Source organism: Musa acuminata, chromosome BXJ2-4, assembly GCF_036884655.1.
Source record: "Musa acuminata AAA Group cultivar baxijiao chromosome BXJ2-4, Cavendish_Baxijiao_AAA, whole genome shotgun sequence".
Taxonomy (NCBI): domain Eukaryota; kingdom Viridiplantae; phylum Streptophyta; class Magnoliopsida; order Zingiberales; family Musaceae; genus Musa; species Musa acuminata.
The window spans coordinates 10,192,570-10,216,133 of NC_088341.1; the positions used below are offsets into that span (position 1 = coordinate 10,192,570).

General features: G+C 35.2%; 1 protein-coding gene across 1 annotated transcript; it reads right to left on the reverse strand.

The window, feature by feature from the left end:
- On the reverse strand, positions 1 to 23,053 carry LOC135609949 (calcium permeable stress-gated cation channel 1-like). The gene is made up of 12 exons (XM_065103790.1): positions 22,843 to 23,053; positions 20,793 to 21,133; positions 19,551 to 19,697; positions 18,740 to 18,875; positions 13,790 to 13,891; positions 13,289 to 13,408; positions 13,060 to 13,140; positions 11,054 to 11,394; positions 10,284 to 10,529; positions 4,582 to 4,906; positions 1,510 to 1,743; positions 1 to 335 (listed from the first exon to the last, which is right to left on the reverse strand). Exons 2-12 carry the CDS (start codon positions 21,104 to 21,106, stop codon positions 93 to 95), a joined length of 2,289 nt encoding a protein of 762 aa, XP_064959862.1. The 5' UTR covers positions 21,107 to 21,133; positions 22,843 to 23,053; the 3' UTR covers positions 1 to 92.
- Positions 23,054 to 23,564: the final 511 nt, after the last annotated feature.

The following is a 23,564-nucleotide window of genomic DNA, read 5'->3' on the forward strand; positions in this document are numbered from 1 at the left end:
TATGGAATTTCTGCTCATTTGTCACATTTGCAATACTGATTTACATGGCAATACATTACAAGGGTGTACAGTACCATGTTATGTTATAGCTGTTATTGGACAACATCAGGAAGGGAAGGTGACGATGAGCAGCCAAACTTGCTGGGAACTGATGTCCCCTTGCGAGACTGGCGCTTGGTGGGCACCAGTATGTTCTCAAATTCTTCATCACCTGGAACCTTGTCTTCAGTCTCCCCATTTTTGAAGACTGGGTGTGTATATGCATTCAGCAAGTATGCTTTCATGTCTAGGTTAGGCTCCCTAACATGATCTAGAGTATCTTTCATTATTGCTTCCTGATAAAAAAAAAAGAAATTGAAACAAAAAAAATAAGATATCCTCATTAGTAATCCTAGTTGGAAAGGCCACAGTGAACTATCATCTGTATTCTATAGCACAATGCAGAATTTATATCAACTCAAGAACATCTTACTGAAGTGGAAGTGTACAACATCTATAAAGATCATGCAGAGAAGAACTGGAACCAATCAGCAACAGGTGCATAGGCAGACATTTAGTTCGGTCAAGTATGCTTCTATTTCCTCACATTTTGCTATAATGTTAGATTCCATGTATACAACAAATTCTGGACACCAAATTTAACCGGAGTATAGACTAATAGGTTGCAGTAAGGCATGAAAATGCATAAAGAGAGAAAATCATCCCAGAGGCATACTTGAACCAGATTTGGAAATTGATAAAATTTCTGGATGAGATGAGTAGGGCAAAAGTAAAAATATCTAAAAGATTCAATGTAAACTCCATGCTAAAGAAATAAATCGAAATAAGAAATCAAACTCTAACCATCCAAGGCCATGCAATTCTGCACTGTGCCAATTTAACACAGATCCTGAATGCCGGCACGTGCATCGGAGTGCATGTAGTTCAATAAGCACTGGCACATTCACCTTTCGATCCCCTAGATATGGCTAGGAATGTGAACTTGGATTTCTCAGTTCAAAAACAGCAGATCAGGGTGACAATTCATCAGCAATGCAATATACTAAGTTACTAGCCATGTACTACTTGGATGTGTCAGTAGTATAAGAGCTGCAAATCATGGGAAAGCATTTTCCATCGATTGAATTTCTTTTCTTCCATGGTTTGTTCTTTTTTTTTTTCAAGTTCCTGGTTGCTTCGTAAAACAAATATGCAAAAACACATGCATGTACTTGTCCACACGTGCCTTTTTCTAGAGATTCACTTGTATGTCCAGTTAACATGCTGACCCAAAACAAGAGGCCACTTAGCATTATATTGGAAGCTATTTCCCTAAGAGAAGTTCTATCTCAATTTTATCAATAGACTAGCTGTTTGTAACTTTGTAGTATAACTATGAGTCTATGACTATGAATCTTGATCTCAGAAATATAATAATTTGTTGCTTATACAAAGACAAAAATACCGTAAGGGGAGCTAATACATTGTTTCAACTATTACAAGAAATGAAAATTCATAATATAAAATTACCTGAAGTGGATATTTAACAAAAGCAGGTTCATAGCGATTCTTGCAAAACCTATGAAACCATATAGTCAACACTGGAAGGGGGATAAGCAAAGGTGTTGAAATAGCAGCATGCTTTGTACTTAAGAGTCCAAGTAGAAGCAGCTGAGATATGATCAAAGCAGTGATAATGCGGCGATTGACATCAGGCCAAAATGCTGCAGCACTCTCATATTCTTGGTTGTACACATTTATAATCTAATCAAAACAAGAATGCATATCAGAATACAAATACTGTAGTTCAAAGATACAATTTCTTGATTGACTAGTGCATATGATAGATACTAAATTGTATGCATCACAGCATCAGCAAGTAAACTAAACTGGAGCAAAAACTGGATATAAAATACAGAGACATTCAAGTTCATGTTCATAACCATATGATTTTGCTAAACCAGTGGAATAATGTTTGTTTCCTTAAATTATTTGTTAACCTGATTTATATGTTTTGAACTTCCTTCATTTGCTTTTCACTTTTAGAACAAATGCTGTGCTGAGGCCAACAATGCCTGTTTCAAAGTGGCTGAAATAAAGATCACAAGATATGAACTTCCTCAATAAAATAATTATGAGACAAAACTCTTGATTAACCATTCAGTAAAATTTAAGAACTTCTGTTCTATAAACATTTAGAGATTAGAGCACTTCTGATTTTTTTTTTCTAATTTTGCTGAAGTCATTGACTACTAACGACACTTGATCCAAGTGATTGAAAAAGCAACAATAGTTCAAAAATCCTCTCAATATTATGAGCAGAGAACACTTCTAATGTTCCAGTGAAGAGAAACACATCATAAATCTCAAGCTCGTCTTGTTTCTTTGAGTCTGTATTCAGTCATTTAAAACAGCAACTATTATATGGAAATTGATGGAAATAGAGGGAAAAGGCTCACAACCCTGCTCAACTATCCTCTTGATGACTTACTATCGCATATCTGGCCTTCCTTAAACCAGGGCCATTGACAAGAGAAGTTATGTGACCCTGTTTAAAAATCAAGACAAGGCATACCAGCTGGAAGACTAAGGTACTTGCTTTCTCAGGTTGATTGGTCTTCACAGTGCTCTCTTGCCTCTATTACCCACGCTACTTTTTTGCAAGCCAAATTAGAAAAGAATCAGAGGTTGTAGGCATTACAAGCTTTAACACTGCCATACTATCCAAATTGTGACAAGAACTCTCCAACTCCAATGACTGAACCTGGTCCAATCTATTATGGACTACATATTTCTAAATGATAATTACATGTCCAACAACTCAAGATGAAAGTAGGTTTCGTTTCAATCTTCAAAGGAATTATTGCGACTGAAATATCCATTACTTGCATTGTTCAGAAAACAAAAAAATAATTTTTTTTAATGTAATCATCGTTAATTATTTGTAAATATCTTCTGGTTGTTTAGCTCTTGGATAATTATTTTACAATGAGAACTTTGACACGTTTTTTCTTTCAGTGAGTGATTTCATTGTAGTTTGTTAATTTAGTAGCTGGAGTGAACTTTGATATTTGCATCTTTTGTAACTATTTCATTTCCTTGATTGAATGAGTGAATTTGAATAGGGTTTAGCTTATTCTTTATTTTAAAAAAAGGTGGATACTACAGTGCTCAAAGTTTTTAAAAATCTCTGTCAAGTTTATGGTTCAAAAAATCAGTTACTGTAGTTTACAATAATTTGTAGGAATGAACTCAACCTAAGGATTTTAAAGAAAATGACTAGCATAACAAGACACAAAGTCAGTTATGATCAAGGTTCTTAATTTTGGGTACTGATAGTATAATGGTTAGGGCTTGGACCATTACCATGCCAGTTCATACCGGTGTACCAAGCGTCGATATGCTAGCATGCTGAGTTTTACATTTAGAATGATACCGCCCGGTCCACTAGCAGACCAGTACGCGGACCGCCTACTACCGGGTGGTACCATCAATTGAGGCTATTTCAACCCCATTAGCACGCGAAATCGGTCGATTTTGATCGTTGTCGCTTGCTACAAGGCAGTATTAGCCGAGGGAGAAGAAAAGGGAGAACATGGAGATTCGACGCCACTCTGCCTCGATGATCCCGATCCGTCGCCGCCCTCCCTCGTCGGACACCGCAGATGAGATGTTGCCTCCTCATCTAAGATGACGAGGCCTCGGCATCATCAACGACTTCTTCTCATCCACGCGGGAAGAAGAAGCCTCGGTCGGCAGCATCGTCGAGGCTTCGCGGGGAGAAGAAACGAGGGAACATCACCGTTTTTCTTATTATATATATATACATACACACACCAAGTAGTACACCAGAGCGTACCGCTCGATATACTTATATTGTACTATACCGAGCTGAGCTTGATACTCCGATACAGTATAAAATTACGAACCTTGCCAACATGTACCAAGCAAGGTATGCAATATCGTACCACACCAGAGTTTCGACGTTCGCTCGGTACGGTACGATATTATATGCCGAACGGTATACTATTCGGTATACTGCTCGATATATGTACATATATGTACATATATATACATATATATATATATATATATATATATATATATATATATTTATATATATATATATTTATTTATTTATTTATATTCTTATAAAAGGCGACGTCGCGTCGCCTTAGCGATGCCGCCTTTTATAAAAATATTTATATATAAATATATATTAATATATATTTTATTCCGTCCGGTAACGGGCGGTCCGTGTACCGATCAGCTGACGGACCAGTACGTTTCCGCTCATACCGGACGGTATTATTCGAAATTGCATACCTTGGTACCAAGTTTTAAAAAATCCTGAAAAAATAAAAAAAAGAATTGTCTGGTACAAGCCTAGCATACCACCTGGTTTACCTTGATTTTTAGTAAATAGTAAATCTCATCAATGTTGTGTCATACCAAATGATATTCAAATCTTAATCATGACTACAACATAGTAATAACTAACAAGACATGCATATGACTTAAATAAACAAAAAGCCTTGCATTATAATTATTGCAAATTTGGAATTATAAATGCATGATTACCAACAATTTGCAGTTGCTCACCTGATGGCGAAAAACAACATATGCCAGACCGAAAAATACTAGTATGAAAGGAAGTAAGAAGGGCGTGACTGCAGCATAGACAAGACCGAGCAAGAAATACAGCTGTATTTGAGGTTCAGATATGGCAAACTCAATGCTTCCTGGATCCATTGCCTCATCCCTGTCCTTTTCCGTCTTCACCAAGAAAAGATTTTTTAAGTGGTAGATAATAAGAGGCTTCAATCTCAAGATCTCCCCAGCAATTCCAGCCCAACCATCAATCATGATATAAGTAATGAAGAAAGTTGCTTTCATTGGAATGGATACACCAATTGTTTTTGGAATTCTGTATAACAGAGCCAACTTCAATTTATTGAGAGTTAAAATAACTGAAATGTTCAAAAATTAAGAACATAACAAGCTAGACCTAATCTGAAGTTACGGCTGAATGAACAGATTTTAGAAATTTCTTCTCTTTTTATCAACCAAGTTAATCTCAGGCACTTTCTGCATCATGTTAAGAGTATTGTTCTCGGACACCTCAACTGCATGAGATCTAACAGTATAATTCTTAGAAAAGGACATCAGAGATCAAGCCAAAAAAAACAACATAGCATATGATCCACTTACAATAGTTCACTAACCATTCTCAAACATAAAAAAGATGAATATGAAATACATTTTTGACATAAATACTGAACAGTAACATGAACTTCCATTAAATAGCCAAATATAACCCTATAAATACACAAAACTTAACTACATAAGTCCGAGCTGGATATTAAATCCTCCTAGGGATAGACATCATGATTTTGTTCCAGAGTAGAAAACAGAATGGTTTATCATGTAACAACAATTCCAAAACAGAAAAATGAATGGCACTTTCTCTAACAGCTTTATTAATCAACAATGGGATTAAGGATAACATAACTGGCAGTTGCTGTAGGATCAGCATGATTTACAATGAATTACATCCCAGCTATAGTGATCACTATAGCTCCAGACATGTCCCAACATGAATCATGATATTCTTGTATTGAAATTAGATTAGCTTGTACACTTTGTATATCGTATACCCCTTGATTCAAGGTTTTTTATCATGTTAACCATTGGTAACCCTAGGGGCTCCCTGAAAATGTTTCATTTTACCAAGTTTGTCTGTCATATTCTAATTCTATTTTCTAGCTGTTATCTGGAAATAATATATTCCATAATGATCTAATAAAAAGGTATACTAAGGGCATGAGACTCCGGTCAATGCGAGGTCTGGGAGGATCAATGAATGCAGTCTTATTTTTTAAATTTTAAAAAGGCTATTTCTGTTAGTTGAATCATGATCTCCCAAATCGTAAACTGTTCGTCGTTTGTCCACGATGATTTTTGGTTCGTGTTTTCTACTATTTTCTTCGTGTTTTTGGTGTTTTTTTAGGATAGTTTGTACCAAGATTTGTAATTCCGCATCATACCGAAGTATTGAGCTCAACTCGATATAGTACGGTACAAGTACATCGAGCACTACATTTTGATAAACCGCTCGGTGTATATATATATATATGTATATATATATATATATATGTACATATATATATATATGTACATATATATATATATGTACATATATATATATATGTACATATATATATATATACATATATACACATACATATATATATATATACATATATACATATATATATATATATATATGTAAGTATAAAAAAAAGCGATGTTGTCTCGTGTTTTGTGTGGGGAGGTTTCCTTCTCCCCATGCAAAACAGGGTGACGAGGCGACGTCGCCTCGTGTTTCTGCCCACGTAGGAGAAGAAACCGACCTCGGTTACTTCTCCCTGCGTAAAATAGGGCGACGAGGCAACGTCGCCTCATGTTTCTGCCCATGTGGGGAGAAGAAATCGAGGTTTCCTTCTCCCAACAACACTCGGTTTCTTCTCCCCGCGACGTCGCTGAGGCTTCTTCTCCCCACGCGGATGAGGAGAAGTTGCCGACGATGCCGAGGCTTTGTCACCTCAGACGAGAAGGAGGCGGCATCTCATCTGCGGCATCTGGCAAGGGAGGGCGGCGACGGATCAGGATCGTCGAGGGAGAGCGGCGCCAGATCTTCAGGTTCTCTCTTTTCTTCTCCCTCTTCTTTCGGCTAATCCCTCTAGGTGGCACTGGGGTGGATGGGGCTTTGGATAGGTATCTAACAGGTGATGCAACGTCTTTAGTGTACCCGTTTTATGTTCAACGAAAGTGCTCGGTAAACATTAGGCCTAAATCAACCATTGGAATCCCCTTTATGTGTGCTCCTTCAGCCCATTTTCGAGATCCTTTCGAGCCTAATAAATATTGGTTCATTTGTGTTGCTTTCAAGCCACAAAGGACCCTTTCGAGAGATGATGATGCAACGACAACAGCAAATTACTCACACGTTTACCTTTCAAATATTTTCTTTGTTGTGTAGGTCCTTAGTGGACTACACATTACTAAGGTATAGGCTGACCCTAGTAGATGCATATCACTTGGGTATCGGACACCTTAGGCAATCCCAGCTAAGGACATAACATTGAGCTGAATCATGATCTCCCAAATTGCAAAGGAATAATCTTATCATTGTATTAAGCAAGGTTCGCAATACCGTACCGTATCGGTATTTCGACCTGGGCTCGGTACCGGTACGGTACGGTGTACCGAGCGGTACACCCAGGTGTACCGAGCACTGCTACAGTGCGGACCGGTACCGGGCGGTCCGCGTACCGCTGGCCTGTCACTGGTATTAAGTATTAACTACTAAGGTCTGTCCTTACTCCATAATGATCTGATAAGGAATAAAATTTCAAAATCCTATGGTGGAAATAAAAAATTCTAGATACGTCAAACAAAATTGTACAATGATGGATGCAAATAAATGCAATAAAATAAGATCTTCAGCAACCAGTAGTAAGAAGATGTGTACCTAGATGATTTAGTAATAATTTAAATCAAGGATTGAAATATTGTATCATACCGAAGTTTCAACATTCACTCGGTATGGTACGATACTATATACCGAGCGGTATATCGTTCGATATATCACTCGGTATATATATATTTTTTTATTTATTTATTTATATATTTTTTTATAAAAGGCGACGTCGCCTTTCCTTCTCCCATGTGGGGCGACGTCACCTTTTATAAAAATATTTATATATTAATATATATATATATATATATATATATATATATATATATATATATATATATTCAATCCAGTAACGGGCGGTCTGTGTACCAGTCAGCTGACGGACCGGTATGTACCGTCCGGTACGAGCGGTATTATTCGAAACTGCATACCTTGATTTAAATAATGGGGAAGACCAAAATGTTGTATGGTCATTGACTCATTAACAATGTAGGATACAAATGGATGACGATGAGATGGAAATGTTGTAAACTTGAATAAATTAAGTGAAGAATACAGGAGTAGAGGAGTTTGTGCCTACAGCAATAAAGACAGCTTTGTGTAATAGCATTGGATGCACCCTAGATGAAACATACGTAAAAGAAACCCCATCAAAACATTCCAGAGTAGCTTTTAGAAAATCTGAATAGTCCCTATTGTTTCTTCATCTTATTTTGACTGGTCTTAAGCCTAAAGTATTCATTTAGTTACAAAAGCTCTTATAGCAGTGTGGCAGCTTATTTATAAGCAGAGCATGTTGTCAAAAACTGAAGGGAAAAAATACAATCAGAAACAAAACTATGAAACACACTAAGTGATTGTTGAATCTTCAAGTCCAAGTGCATAATTCATTTCTATATGGAATGTACAACTCCATTGCTTTACGAATTCTTGACAAAGACCATTGTGATGCTTATTACAAGTCCTTGAGTTTTTAGGTAGACAATTAATTCTTTCCTTCATTTTCTGGTGGTTTCTAGTGAAGAGTCAGCTTGCATGGCTATTGGACATCCATGCAATTTTAGCAGGCAAAACCTCCTCTTCTTCCTTCCTCTTCTTTATCCTCTTCCTCCAGTGCCTCCTCTTCTTCCTTCCTCTTCCTCCTTCCTCCTGGTCTTCCTCTACCACTATCTGTTCTTTCCTCTTCTCTTCTTTTTCTGCTTGGTCGATACATGATGACAAATGTTGGTAAGAAATGTTATTGTTTAATTTAACGGCTTGTATAAGTTGACTTGAGATAATGAATTTGCCTCTTTACTGTAATGTCAGAATGATTTGGCAATATGAACAAATCTTTATCTGTGCCGAACAGATCAATATTGGATACAGCCTCATCCGTATTGTGAGGTGAAAAACAGCATGGTTTTGTTGATAAAATATTAAGCCGACTACATGGATCCTTTTCCACCATAAATCTTTGTTGGAGGCAACATCCTCAACATGCCCAAAGACTTCATGCCTTGTTCAAAAATATCTGACCAAGTCTTTTATGATCTTACTCCTGCACTGGATCCATTTACTTGTAATAGTTCAAATTTCCTGATTAGTGAACCTAGAAGTCTTTAATGCATGTTTGAATAAGTATTTATTTGATTTTGTATGCTACAAGAGTGGAGCAACCTCTAGCCAACCACAAATGTATCTTTCAAATTATTTTCCTTGTAATTCATTCATCTGAATGTCTGTATTCATCTAACCTAAATTTTGAAAATGTTGTTTCCTAATTGCCATGTTTTGATCCATAAAGCATCACTGCATGGCAAGTTTTACATCAATACATAGCCTTCTAGCCACATGTAGTATTTCATATTTTATTTACTTCGGCTCAATCAGCATCAGTTAGGTAATAGAATCATCATCTTGTTATTCATCATCAAATTAAAAGTCACAAATAAAAAAACCAAGAAAATATATATCAATGTCTTTTTCATTCCTTTAACTTAACAAATCTACATCAAATTTGCATAAACAATACAGGATATATGTCATTAAGAGATCAGTCATCCATGTTTGTTTGATCCAATAAATGACTTGAAAAACATAATTATGTTTCATTCATTGCCACATGACTTTTCATGGAGTAGTATGCATATATGCCATCTAAAATATACATATTTATGCAATCTACAAAGCAACACTAGCAACCTGCTAACAGATTCTGGAATTTAATGTTCAACACAAAATTGGCTCAGGCTTGATCTGGAAGCTCAAGCAAGACGACCAAGATCTAACCCACTGTTGAGACCTTAAGTTAGTAGCATGTGTGTTTCTGTTATCTTTATACAGCATGAAGCTTACCTTTACATTACAATAAAGCTCCCAAATTGGACCCAAATTTACTTCAAAGTTCAAACAACCAACCTGACTAACCAAGCCTGTTCATATTTATCTCAAAGTTTGAGACAGGTAGGATAAGCCGATAAGGTATAACTGACCAAATTTATTACTAATTAGATGCTTCTCCATCTGGTTGAGCTCTTTTAAAACATCAAATCTAATGTATGTATGGTCTGTCGATTGGTTATCTATTGGTAGGATAACATACATATATATATGAGAAAGAGAGGTATAGATAAAGTAACAGTTTATCTTATAGATCGATGAGTCAGATCAACAACATGTTGATGTAGCGTTCTATCAACATTTGTATGCTGATAACACATCACATAGATCTAAAATATTGCTATTGATGATTCAAAAGAATTGCATAAAGTTAAAGAAGTTTGAACTCTGCAGAAACTTTAGCGACCTGGCTTTCAAATAAAAAGGAAGGTTTAAAACATACTCATTTGCTGACTGGTGTATAAAACTATTAAGTTGCTCGAATGCTGTTCCAATAATTATACTCGCCAGAAACACATTGACCAGTAAGAAGATATAATATTTAGATGCAGATCTTCTCTGGAGAGCTGACAATGAAACAAATCCTTCGAACTTTGACATGAGCATCAGTATCATAGGCAGCAATATAAGAAAGATCTTCAGAACAATTCCGGGGAGAAAACCTTGCATGACTGACTTAATGACGGGTCTGTGAAATTGCACATTATTCCATAAGAAGAAACATGAGACCCATGTAGGGAAAAATAATATCATTAGAAATGTAGTAATAAATCAAATTTTATTGCAAAGTTCTTGATTATTCTCCTATAGCTAACCATTCTAACGCAAAATTTGGCATTTACACAATAGAGTCAATAAGCATGTTTCTGTCGAAGAAACTAGGAAGAAAAAAGAAAAGGATCACCAAGCATTAGGGGTAATACAGGCAAAATTATTCTTGAACTTTATGATATTGAAAATCAAAATTATTTAAAGTTGTTGTCATCTTGGAGTAGCACATTTATCAGTTCCATATGCTCATAATGGTTTGTCAGTGAACAGCTATACCAATGATTGATAGGCAATAAGAATGCTTTAAGTGAACTGAAATCAATCAAAGAAAATTAATTTAATCAAAGAAAATAAAAAATAACAATTTCAAATTAATAAAGTAAAAGGACCAAAAAGAAAACTATTATTGAACCTAAAAGATAAACAATACAGTATACTTACATTTCAATTAAGGGCTTCAAAAATGGAGCTGCCTTCTCGATTCCTTCAATATTTGCAAGTGATTGTACCAATGCAATTGGAATCATAAAGAAGAAGGTAAGAAAGAAGAAGGAAACCACTACAATCAACTTTCTAATTGTGATGGAAACAAAAGGAATGGATAGATTCTGCCAATATATATCACGAGGTTCTGGTGCCCACTCAGTCAACCACAATGTGGGATTTCTTGTCTGTTGTGTTTGTGCACAAACAGCAGCCCCCCATCGTGTTCGAAAAGAAACAAATGCAGCTGGCATGATATACTTGGGGTTCTTTATTATATTTTCATGCTCTGCAGCTTCCTGAAAACGTATTTGACCAAAAAACCAGGAAACCAAATTTAGTATCCAAACAAAAAGTAACTATTTATTGTTTGTGTAACAACATATACTAAAAAGGTAAAGTAAAATCTAACACCAAGAAAAATGAAACATCAGAGTTCCGCATGTTAAATCATCATGCCTCCACAATAATGATAAGATAATTATATGAAGGCACCTAATGATCCACTAACATCTACTGCATGCATGAAATAATTGAGCATGAAAACACGGACAAAGGTATAATTACTTCCCTAATTCCTACTACTCCTTAACTTTACTTCAAGGTGCAGTTGCTAAGATTGGCAATTGAGAATAGGTCTAAGGATAAAGTTGGGATCTATCCACTAAGATCCAAAGCATTTCGTGTAATGTTGCTGAAACTAATGCTGACAAGGCACTAGGACCACTTAAACCTCGCTAGTTGGGACTAGTGAATCAATTTGAAGGCTAAGCTATTCAACTAAGCTCCAGGAGACCTACTGGAGCCAGCAAATCAGGATATCCTGAATTAAATAAGGCGTCAAGAACACTAATAGTGTCATGTCATAACTAATGGATGCAAAAGAAAGAATCGTATCCTCAGATCAAGGTCAGGAGAACACAGAAAGATGAGAATACATTGCTATAACTTTCAGGAAGTATTACATTGAACTCTCTCTTTCCAAGAACATTTGTACAAACTGTCAATAATTGATCCTTCATGTCTGCCAATTTATTATGTTGCCTTTGGTATTTGACTTGGGCGATAAAATAGGCAGTGCTTTGGGTGAGATAAGGCCTTGAGTTGAATGGCTTTCTTTTAGTAACTTTGCCTCATTTTAATCAGATTCCACAAAATCTTCTAAGATATTTTTCAAGACCCTACAAACCCAAGTAGCCTAAACATACTCCAGCATTGCCCTTTTAATGAAAATTGGAGGCATAACCTAATTAAAGATTTCAGGTCAATCAGTCTGAGTAATGTTTTTGAAGGTGTATTACATAGTTGCAAATGGATGAACAGAATTGCTACTAGATGTAGGCTTATCTTCCCAATCTGCTTGGATGTGACAATGCAAGGTGGTTTATATAATAAAAGAGAGAAACGGATACATTAGTGGATGGTTCTTTGCTATCAAACTTGTACATGAGAAAGGCACTATTTGTTACTTCTCATACTTTGACGTGTTAGAAATTGTAATATCACTAAATTATCAACATCTCACTTAAAGTTATTTGCAGTTAGGCTTGTAGATGCAATGAATTTCTATCCACAGTTAATCACATTGTAAGCTCATTCAGCACCACATGAGCCAACATACCAAAGTAAAAAAGCAATGAAATGATGAGTAGTAATGATCAATATTATGTTCTACAGCCATAGACTAGTGAAGAATAGATGTATACTGCTTATGGATAGAAAATTTCCTGATAACTTTGTTAACAAATGACTGTTGAATTTGAATAATTTCTCATTACCAAATATTAGTACAGAAATAAATCAGTGCAGGAGACATCAGATGAAAGAAACCAGATATTTTAAACTTATGCATTGATATTTTCATTTATTTAAAATAATGAAATATTTATGTGTGATAAATAAATACATTATTAAGTTACTTAAGCTTAACCCATCAGATAAACAATGCAATTAGTAGCACTTACTTCTTTAGAGAGTTTATCAATCTTAGATGTATAAAAATCAATTGCATCCACCTTGTGACCATACAGTCCCCAGAAACCAGTCTGTTAAAAACCAAGCACAAATATGATGTGCAAAAAAAATTGACAGATAAATACTATTAGTTAGTCTTAGTATAAATAAAGAGTATAAAAATTAAACATAAAAGAATAAAAACATCAAAGAGTGATAATGTCATTATAGCCATAGTACCTTTCTAGTCGGTCTTTTTAATGGATTGCGAACATATTTCAGTTGATAGTAGTCACGCCAATTCTCCATTTGTTTCTTCTCTTCAACCAGCTTAGCAAGTTTGTTTGCATTATACACAACCTACGCAGTATGCATAAATAAGGTTTTTTTTTTAAAGTTCTTGATGCTAAACAAGTTACACTTGTAAATGTGCATAAAAATTATGCATGCATAATCTTGATGAATAACATTCACACCTGACAACTCTGCATAGATAGAAAACAGAAAGAAACACCAAAATAGATCATAAAATCCAACTATATGAAGCATGAGTTTATAGTAACAGAATCTAAAATTATATGCTTATAGAGTTATACACCTGGGCTTATGCTAATAGATGATAGAACTATAAGTTAAAGCAATATAATAATACTTTCAAGCTGAAATGTATTCAACAGGTTCATGATGACACTATCTTAGTGCTCATTCATATAACTAAGGAATCAATGACAGAATAAATACCTGATGGGTTAAGTAATGATCAGGATGATTGACAAGGAAAAAATGTTCAACAAGCTCACCAACTAACTCATCTGGATCAGGTGGCACATTTCGAACAAGGACCTAAAAAGAGTTTAAATGCACCATAGGTTAATTTGTAAACATGAGAAAGAGACTAGGTCAAGCAAACAATTATTGCAAAATATTATGCACATGTTCAGAACAATGATTGTAATTTCAGTTCATACCAATGTACCGAGCCTGCTCGATACAGTACGTATCGAGGTATACCGATAGTACACCAGGGTGTACTGATGATACGTACAAAATGACTAAAAAAACCATCAAAAAAAAAAAAAAAAAGTTAGATTAGGGTTTTTAAGTTAGAAATAAATATAAATTTAGTATAATTTTAGCAAAAATAATGTAAATTGACCCAATATCGATCAAATTTTGATTAAATCATCATTAAAACCACTTATCACAGCATTAAAAAAATTAATTAAAACCTGATTAAGCATATTGTACCATCACAAATATATGATATAATCCTTAATATGCATAAAATATAAAGATATGACCTATTAAGTATCTAATTTTAAAAAAATCAATATTAAACATAATAATCACAACATTAAAGACCTTAGTTACTCCCTAATTAACACTATTCTACCATCAAAAATATATCAAACAATATATTAGACATTAAGTCTTACACCATATAGAATGAGCTTAATCATCTTATAAATTAATAAAAATCTAGAAAGAAAATGCATACCTCTTGATTAGAATGTTTTTCCTCTTAATCCTCCCAAATTAACATCTTAAATTTAATTTAATTCATAAATCATAGCTTTGTTGAGCTTAGGATAGTGAAAATATAAGAATAAGAGAGAGATGTAAGTAAAAAAGAGTTTAAGAGAGTTCAAGATATTGAGAGAGTGAAATGAGATAAAAGAAAGGGGAGGAAAGGGTTTAAAAACCCTTTTCTAAACCTCAAATGATCAAATTGGCCATTTGAAATAGGGCAATCTCAACCCTACTAGTTACAGGTGCCCTGCAAGCCAATTATATAAGTGATGACACATGTAATCCGCTAAAGAATCTCTTTTGGTTAATATTTATCATGGCATTTTCTCACTTTATATTGGATGAATATATATATTGTGATGTCCTTGGATCTGTACAATGGAAATTGGATCATAATGAGATCATGATAATGAGACAAATTTATCTTTAAACTCGGATCCTAAACATTCCTGGTCATAAGTTACTCGAGAAGGACATCGAGGTAACCGAATAGACCGGTGTACTATATACCCATCCATATAATGGAGGCAGCTGGTCTCATAGCTGCTTGTGTAGGGACACCAGGGATATGGTACAGGTGCTCATTGGAGAATGAGTTCACAGAATGACCCGCTTATGGAATGTTGGATGATTAATGATACCTCATCATCAGACAATAATTTCATAGTTTCAGTTGTGTATCTACTATCTAGTCCTTCGACTTGAGACACCAAGAATACTTTGTTTGAGTACTTTATTCTTTAATACCGGATTTATAAGTCTAGAAGTTATGGATCTAGTACAGACAATCATTGAGAACGACAATCAACCTTACAAAGGCAATTGGGTGTCAATAGAGAATCTTCCACTCTCTATATCATGAAAGGAATATCCTATATATTCTCACTCTGGTAAATCTGTGACCAAGGTCATTTGGATTGTGATGAATCCGATAAGCATGAGACTCGGATTGAGAGAAGAGTTTCTCGGGAGAATCCGATTAAAGTGAGACCCGAATGGATTTCATATGGGCATGACAGCACCATACCTAGTATATGATCTCTAGATTATTAGATGAATAAGGGACTATAGATACAAGGTAACTGAGGGTCAACAGGTCCAATGAATTAAATCCTCCTATGTCGTTTGGGGACTATGATGTAGTGGCCTAATACGTTCATAGTCGATGAGTTGAGTGACTTATTATAAGAATAATAATTCACTGAGTCAGAAAAAGTTCTGAATCAGAAGGAGTTCTGACAGGTGCAACTCACGGCTAGTTCGATATTAGGTCTAGAGAGTCACACACATATGGTGGACAATATGACGAATAGAGGATCGAATATGGGATATCCGATAAGTCCCTGATTAAATGGATCCTTGGGAGAGACTCAATAGAGCTTAGAATGATTATTGGATGGGGATTCAATATTCATTAAGTCAGGAGTAATTGGATGGAGATTCAATACCCAATAAGAAAGATCCATTAGGGTTAGTTAAAGGAGGTTCTCTATAAATAAGAGTTAGGACTAAAAGAGTTATAGGCAAGACCCCTATTACCACTACCCTCCTCATCTCCTCCCCCCTTCTTCCTCCAGTCGACTGCCCCCTCTCTGGTGTGAGAGGACAGCAAGAGGGACCGATCCCTCCTTGTGTGTTACTGTGCGGTGGTGCACGATTACGAGGAAAGAACGTATTGCATGAGAAGATGCGTCACCGCTGCGTCCATCGTGTAGATCACCACTAGAGAGGAGTTTGCGAGAGCTTCTTCATCCACAGACTAGAATCTACCATCTTAGGGGATATACGAGTTCCCCTAAGTGAGAACATCTCAACCACTTTATACAGTTTTCAGTTTCATGAGTTTTACACTCCCGATCTTCGAACGATAATTCGATAAGATTGTTTTGGAAAACCAGTTTTTATTTTCTATTGTACATGTGATACTCCCCAAGATTTTCCAACAAACCCTTGATTGATAATGGTCGAAATTCGAATATTACCGACTGGTATAGGTTGGTAAAGATCGGATTTTGATCGTTACTGCTCGATACAGACCTCATATCACCCGATACGGGGTCAAGTGACCAGTATCACCCGATAGAGGGCGGTCCACGTATCGATATATTTATGATCAATTTATAATTAGAATTTTGGATTTACATTGTAAAATTAGCATAAACCATAAATGGTAATTTCAAATTAACACATTTGTTATTTTAGTAGTGTAATATTTTCTCTTGTTCTTATTTATGTATAGTTGATATCAAGGATTGAAATTTCGTACCATACCGAAGTTTCGAGCTTTGGTCGATACGTTATAGTGTTGTACCGAGAGGTATGCCAGGGCGTACTGAGCAATACGCCTAATTTAGGCGTAAAATTCTTCGAAAATATCTAAAAATAAAAAGAAAGTTAGGAAAGGGTTTCCAAGTTAGAAATAAATATAGTAATAGAATAAATTTAATGAAACCAATGTAAATTAGATAAGAATAGTAACACATATCTTTTTTGGACTTTAAGGAATAACCTTGTGCAAGGTTCGTATTTCGGTCTGTTACGGATTGCTCTTCTATAAATATTGAAATATCTACAGAAAAATTATTTAAATTATCAATTCATAAATCGTTGCTTTGTGGAGTTTAGGAGAGTGTAAATGTGAGAAAAAATAAGTTTGAGATAGTTTAAGAGAGTGTGAGAGTGAAATACGGGAGGAGATAAGTTTAAAAACCCATGAGAAAGTGTCGAAATCGATCGTTACCGAGCTGTACCAAGCGGTAACGATCGAAATCAATCATTACCGAGCTACGTCGGGCGGTAACGATCGAAATTTTGATCGTTACCATTTCATATACCCCTATATCGTTCGATATGGGGCGATATTGGGCGTTCCGCTCGGTAACGGGCGGTCCGCGTATCGGTATGCTGTTGGACCGGTACCTACTACTCGTATCGGGTGGTATTATTCAAAATTATAAACCCTGGTTGATATAATTTCCTCTTGAACATCTTCATTAATAAGAAAATATTGTAGAACAATTAAAACTTCCAAAAATTACAAAAGTTGATCTAACCAAGTTGATACCAGATGAAGCCTTGCTTCAACTTGGACTCCTGATTCAAATCCTTCATATCATATTGCCTTAGTTCACTGCCTATTACATGTAGCTCATTGTCGAGATCACAAGTGCAAAGTTATCCTAACTTGATCTTTTAATTTGTAATAATGTAACAGGTGACTTTTTCCACATGACAATAATTGCAATGTCTTCTTCATTGTATTGTTTATAGCCTCAAATAGAATGATTGTAAGGTAGAAAGTGTCCAAAAGATTTCCAAATCTACTTCAATACTAGTTAACACATAGCAGAGGCATGATGATCCATTTTGGCCTACTTCAATACAAGTTGACAAAACTTTGCTAACCAAATACATTTTGGCCTAAGCAACGTTTGTGTGTGTACAGATATATATGTATTATTTGGTAGCCTTGTTCATAGTATATATATATATATATATACTATGAACAAGGCTACCAAATAATTAGGCTAAGAAATTTTAATCTATACAACTTGATGGAAGACAAGCTAAACAATTAAACAGATTCAGATTATTTGAACTCTCAAATCAGATTGCATAAAAAATGAAAGAAAGTACAGTGAAGGTATACCTTTCCTTTCCCATCGAGATGATAAGTGTCATTGTTAGGAATTAAGCAGTAAAATGTACTCAGAAAGTTAGATGATTATATTTAAGTTCTAAACAATAATGTATAGAAAAAAAGTGATTTAAATCTTAGCAAGTCTTTAATATAACAAGAGGTAACTCAAGTTAGCTAGTCCCTTTTGCTATGTACTTTTATAATCAATTATTGCATTAGTGATGATTATCATCATATTCAGTCACTGATGCAAATAAATTTTCAATAGTTGATTGTGTTTAAATAAACATCGATATTGTAGCAGCATAAAAAAAACCAGAAGGCACTAGAAAAAAAAAGGAAAATCTAGTTTAAAAATGACAAACACAAGAAGCACTAGAAGAGTAATTCTCCTTTACAATTGAAACTAAGATATCTGGAGTTCAAGTGACAATTTTTTTCTAGTTTCACAACAAGATCTCAATTTTAAATTGGGACAATTTATGCTAACAACAACTTCTAAATGTCTTAGATGAGCTTACAGTGAACTGATCAGGACGGCTTTTCATTGATGCAAGAAAGTGTAACCTCATTGCCGCAACAATTTCATACTCCTTATGCAACACATAACATGACCAAAAGGTAAAGACATATGCCATAACGACATGGGCCAAAAACCTGTGATGAAATTAAGCACATTTTACATAAGTATAAAACATCATTATTCGACCAAATATAAGAAAATAAACAGGGAGGAAAAGTGATTGCTTTGACCAGTGGAAACACATCAAAGAGTAATAGATTGGAGATAGAATAGAGGGGTTGTATTTACAATAGAAAGTGCAAAAATGAAATTACAGAATTCAATTCCAGACATTTGATGTGAAATTTGACAAAGCCCTGAAGCCATTAAGGTATGCAAATTGCAAAATCTGGACAACAAACTTCTCCATATCCTTTGTCACACAAAGTGAGTAGTACTTGGATCTTTGGGTGAAATAGTGTCCTCAATGTCACATAAGCTAGCATAAGTTTGAATAAGTCCCATGCCTCAACCATCACCATACTATCAAAACTTTAATCTAATAACAACAAACTTTTCTTGACAATTTTTTTTCATGACAGTGCTGTGTGTTGGCATGTTAATCATTCTCCGAGTCTGGTACACTTATTCCTAAATCTGATGCCTTGGTTGGTTTGCCGCACCTTGCTCAGCAAATGCATGAAAAAATGATGACATATTCCGCTACCAAACAAGTTCAATATAAATCAAATAATTTAAAAATCCACAAAATAGTACAAAAATAGAATTTAACTAGCAACTTGCTCAATGATCAACTTCTAATTACTTACCTCTGTGATCCTGTAGGAACATTTGATATGGAGAGATCATCTATATCACTGTACACTTTGTTTGAATTTTTCAGAGTGCTATTTGTCCAGTTGACAGGTACAAGAACAGAGAATGCCAGGATAGTGATGGGAATGAAAATTTTAAGTCTGTAAAAAAGAAAAAAGAAACACAGATATGCACCACAATGAAATGACACAAAGCAACTATTAGAATATACCAAAGTTTTAAAATTTAAAAGAGCAATAATTGTTCAGTTTGTATCCACTAATATCATAGTGGTATAAAAAACTGGTGTCATCTTTTAATCAAGTAAAAAAAAAAATCATCTATAGTAAGGATAATTTGTGAATCAAGAGCAACCCATAACAAGCGAAAGAAAAATAGGATAATAAATAAGTAGTGGAAATGCTTCAGGTGGAAGCAAGCAAACATTAACTGGACAGACAAAAGATATGAACCCAATCTAAAATATTGCCACCTTGGACCATTGGTCATATCCTCAATGAACAAACAAATAATAAAATGGAGCAATATTGCAATTGTAAACCACCTTAATAGTCCCATTTCCATTACTTGGATTTCTATGATGGAAAGCTATAAATGGTTGAAGACGGTTCAAGGTTCCAAGGTCTAAAAGCATAGGCATGAGATACAAAATGAGGGGCACGCAGTGGTAATTACAAGAAGCTTACATGTCCAGAGAAGTAAAAAAGCCATTCAGACAGAAAATAGAATTGACATATACCTACTATTCACTAATATTTGGTTACTGGACGTTAAGTTGTGGTACCATTTTAATTTATTTTTTTATTGATAAATTTGATTAGTCTATGAGCATTTTGCAAATGTCCTAAGTTGTCACTTGACAGTGTCTCCAGTATTTGTAGTTTAGTTTCTTACTCAAATAAGAAGAAGAAAGCAAATAAAAAATTAAAAAAACCAAAAATTAAATTTGGTTGAATCTCACAATTATTGATTAAAGATTTCATCTCAACATGAAAGTCCCACCATTCTACAAAAATGAAAATCTATCGATTAGATATTTAATTAAAATGAAATATTATTCTCTAAATCAAAATATGAGAATCTATCTCCTTTAAAGAAGAAAAGAGTAAATTACTTTATGCTACCACATAATAGAAAAAATAGAATTTCCTAGATGGTATGGCAATACACCTTATAAGAACATGCTAAATGAGAAAGTAATTGATGAAAAAACTTCCAAAACATAAATAGAATACCCGATTAGATATATCCGCAAGAAAACAGCTGAATCAAGTCCTGCATGATCTATCAATTCTAGTTCAGGCATTTTAAGTGCAGCTGGCATCCATTCCAGAAATCTCAAGTATGACCTCAGATTTAAATTGACGAACTTATGAACAAATGTTCCTGAGTGGTTTGGGCTGCTTCTTGCACCTTTAAGATACCACTTGGAAAAGTAAACCCTGTCATTTATTGGTTGCAGTCTTAATACAGCAAATGCCACAAGGAACACTAAGGCACTTAGTAAGTTAATGGCTGCTGCGAGTCCAATGTCAGTGATTGTAGCCATGACAACCTCCTATATAGACCAAATTCCCTGTGGACACATATAATTTAGATTTGTCAAAGAAGAAAATGCATAACTCTAGAGAAAGATAAAAAACAATAGAAAGCACTTCATTTGCAGAATAAACAAGTCAAAAGATCAAAGGAATCAACCATGAAGTATTATATATTATCCTACATACAGAACAAAATATTTTTTTATGAAATATCAAACATGATAGCTGAATTTCCAATTATGACGAATTAGTACTTGCGATCGAACATTCCCTAGCAACTACTTATCCAAAAACACCAGGACAACTGGGAACATTCTGTCTAGAGCTATTATGCCCTTGTGCTGAACTTGGACTTTGCAAATCCACTAAAAGTCTAAGAGATCACACGGAGAACATGAGGATCCACTTGGTTAGGCCTCCTTGTTGGACTTTAAGAATAGCCTTATGACTAACAACATTTGGTTTCACATAAATTTTCATGTTTGATAACTTTTAAATACTACATGCATACTTTGCCACAACGGTTCAGTCAGAATAGTAATGGTTCATTCGAGTGAGGTTTCTTGTCTTGTCTATTTTCATCAGTTCCTATTTGTTTACTCCAGCTTAACAATTTAAACAAAATGTTTCTACAACAAACAAGAATAACAAAGTAATCTTGAAAAGGATATCAAAAGAAGAGAAAAAAAATTGCAAATAAGAGAAGAACAATGATGACATTTAAGATTATTTTTTGGTGTTCAGGACATGTGAGTCCATCAATATATAGTGTGTTCTCAATGAAAGCTTGCAATGATTCGAGAAATTCTGCGTTCTTTCTTTAGAATCAAAAGTTAAACATTATTCAAAATGAAATCAATAATTTAAGTGTCTCATAACAATTCGACAAAAGAAACCTAAATGGTCATTTGATAATGAGCAAGGCAGACAAATACTCCCATAACACTGTTTCTGTTGTTTCTTCACAGACAAGTGTAGCATAACTTTTCGTAACTTTCTAGTTGAATAATATGCTGTCTAGGATTATGAAAAATTGTAGAATGAAGATGACTAAGACTAACTGGGGATAGTTCACAAAGGTAAAAAAAAATTTTATGTCCTTGTTAAAAGGCTCCACGTGCTATCACACATACCAAAGACGTGCTCTCTGTGACAAAAATAACAATAATAAGTAACCCATCCAAAGAGATTTCTCAGAGAAACCTTCTGATCAGCATTGGATCCCCAAATCAATTATGCCCAAGGAACCAATGTCAAACAAAAATGTTCAATATAATTGGGCATTAAATTCTTCGTTTCTATCGAATTTATTTGCCCTAGCACAGCTAAAAGGGATTCACTCGACAAATTCCTCCCTGAAGTATAGAAGATCACTGACTGCATCAATTTGCATGTCCTTGTCTGTCTGTTTCAGCTGGTTCCCAGCTGGTCATGTCGCGAAGCCATTAGTAAATAGTCAGATACCTGAACCATTTCCGACAAACTAGGCGAGGCTACATTCATCTTATAACTCGATAGTAAAAAGTGTTCATTCTTCATCGAAGAACACCACATTCAGAACAGATTCAGCTCCAAGATATTTTCGACCAATACAATCATTCTGCACGAAGAAGTGGCCGCACGGTCTGCTCCCGAACACTTTCACATAAAACATGGATTTGGTTGCTCCGGAAGGTGTCGTTAATACAAAGGAAAAAAGAAAAACAAAGCGCAAACAAGAACGCAAGAAACCAACAATGCGCACCTAGGGATCAACGACACACGAAAGACTCCATCATCAGCTTCCGATCCCACCGCACCCTGGCCTTCTCCGAAGGCAAATCTTTTGAGCAACGAGAACAAAGGCGGACGAGAAAGAAAGAGGTTCGGAGCAACGTGATGCGTGGGGAAGTCGAAATGGTCAGCGTTTGGGGAGGTGGAACGCTTCGGGAAGCCGCAGAGAGCGGGAGAGCAGTGTTTGGTAAGAACAAGAACGAACACTCCTTGGTTAATAACGCCGTCGACGTGCGGAAACGACGATTACTGCCTCGGGAATCGTCAAGTCGCCGTTATTATAAGCAACGAGACTTGACACGCACTCTATTGATCGTTGATGCGCCGCTCACCACAAGGGAACGGTGAGAACTTGTGAGATTGACGGTCAGGATCACTTGGGTAGCCTTCTGTGTCTCTTTCGGGTAGCATTTCATTTTGATGCGGTCAAATCAAAAAGCTTTGACTTTAACAGCAGCAATATATAATTTTGGGCCCATAATTAATTGTAATTTCACATAATTCATCAGAAAAATGAATTTATTTATTATTTTTATCGTTTTTTAAGAGCCGCCCGTTGATGATATCCTTTTAAAACAAATAAAATTTACATTCTTTTTTTAGGAGTTCTATTTTTTATAGTGACAAATATAATGCTTGCAACTTCAGATGAAATATTTTCATATTCTGGAATGTACATGTAAAATCATAATA

Bases quoted from the DNA above. Each gene is read 5' to 3' on its own strand.
- LOC135609949 (XM_065103790.1), bottom strand. From the start codon at position 21,106: ATGGCTACAATCACTGACATTGGACTCGCAGCAGCCATTAACTTACTA. The intron at 4,907-10,283 runs GTATGTTTTAAA...TCTGTTATACAG, and splicing joins ATACACCAGTCAGCAAATGA to AATTCCAAAAACAATTGGTG. The intron at 1,744-4,581 runs GTGAGCAACTGC...TGTTTTGATTAG, and splicing joins ATGTTGTTTTTCGCCATCAG to ATTATAAATGTGTACAACCA.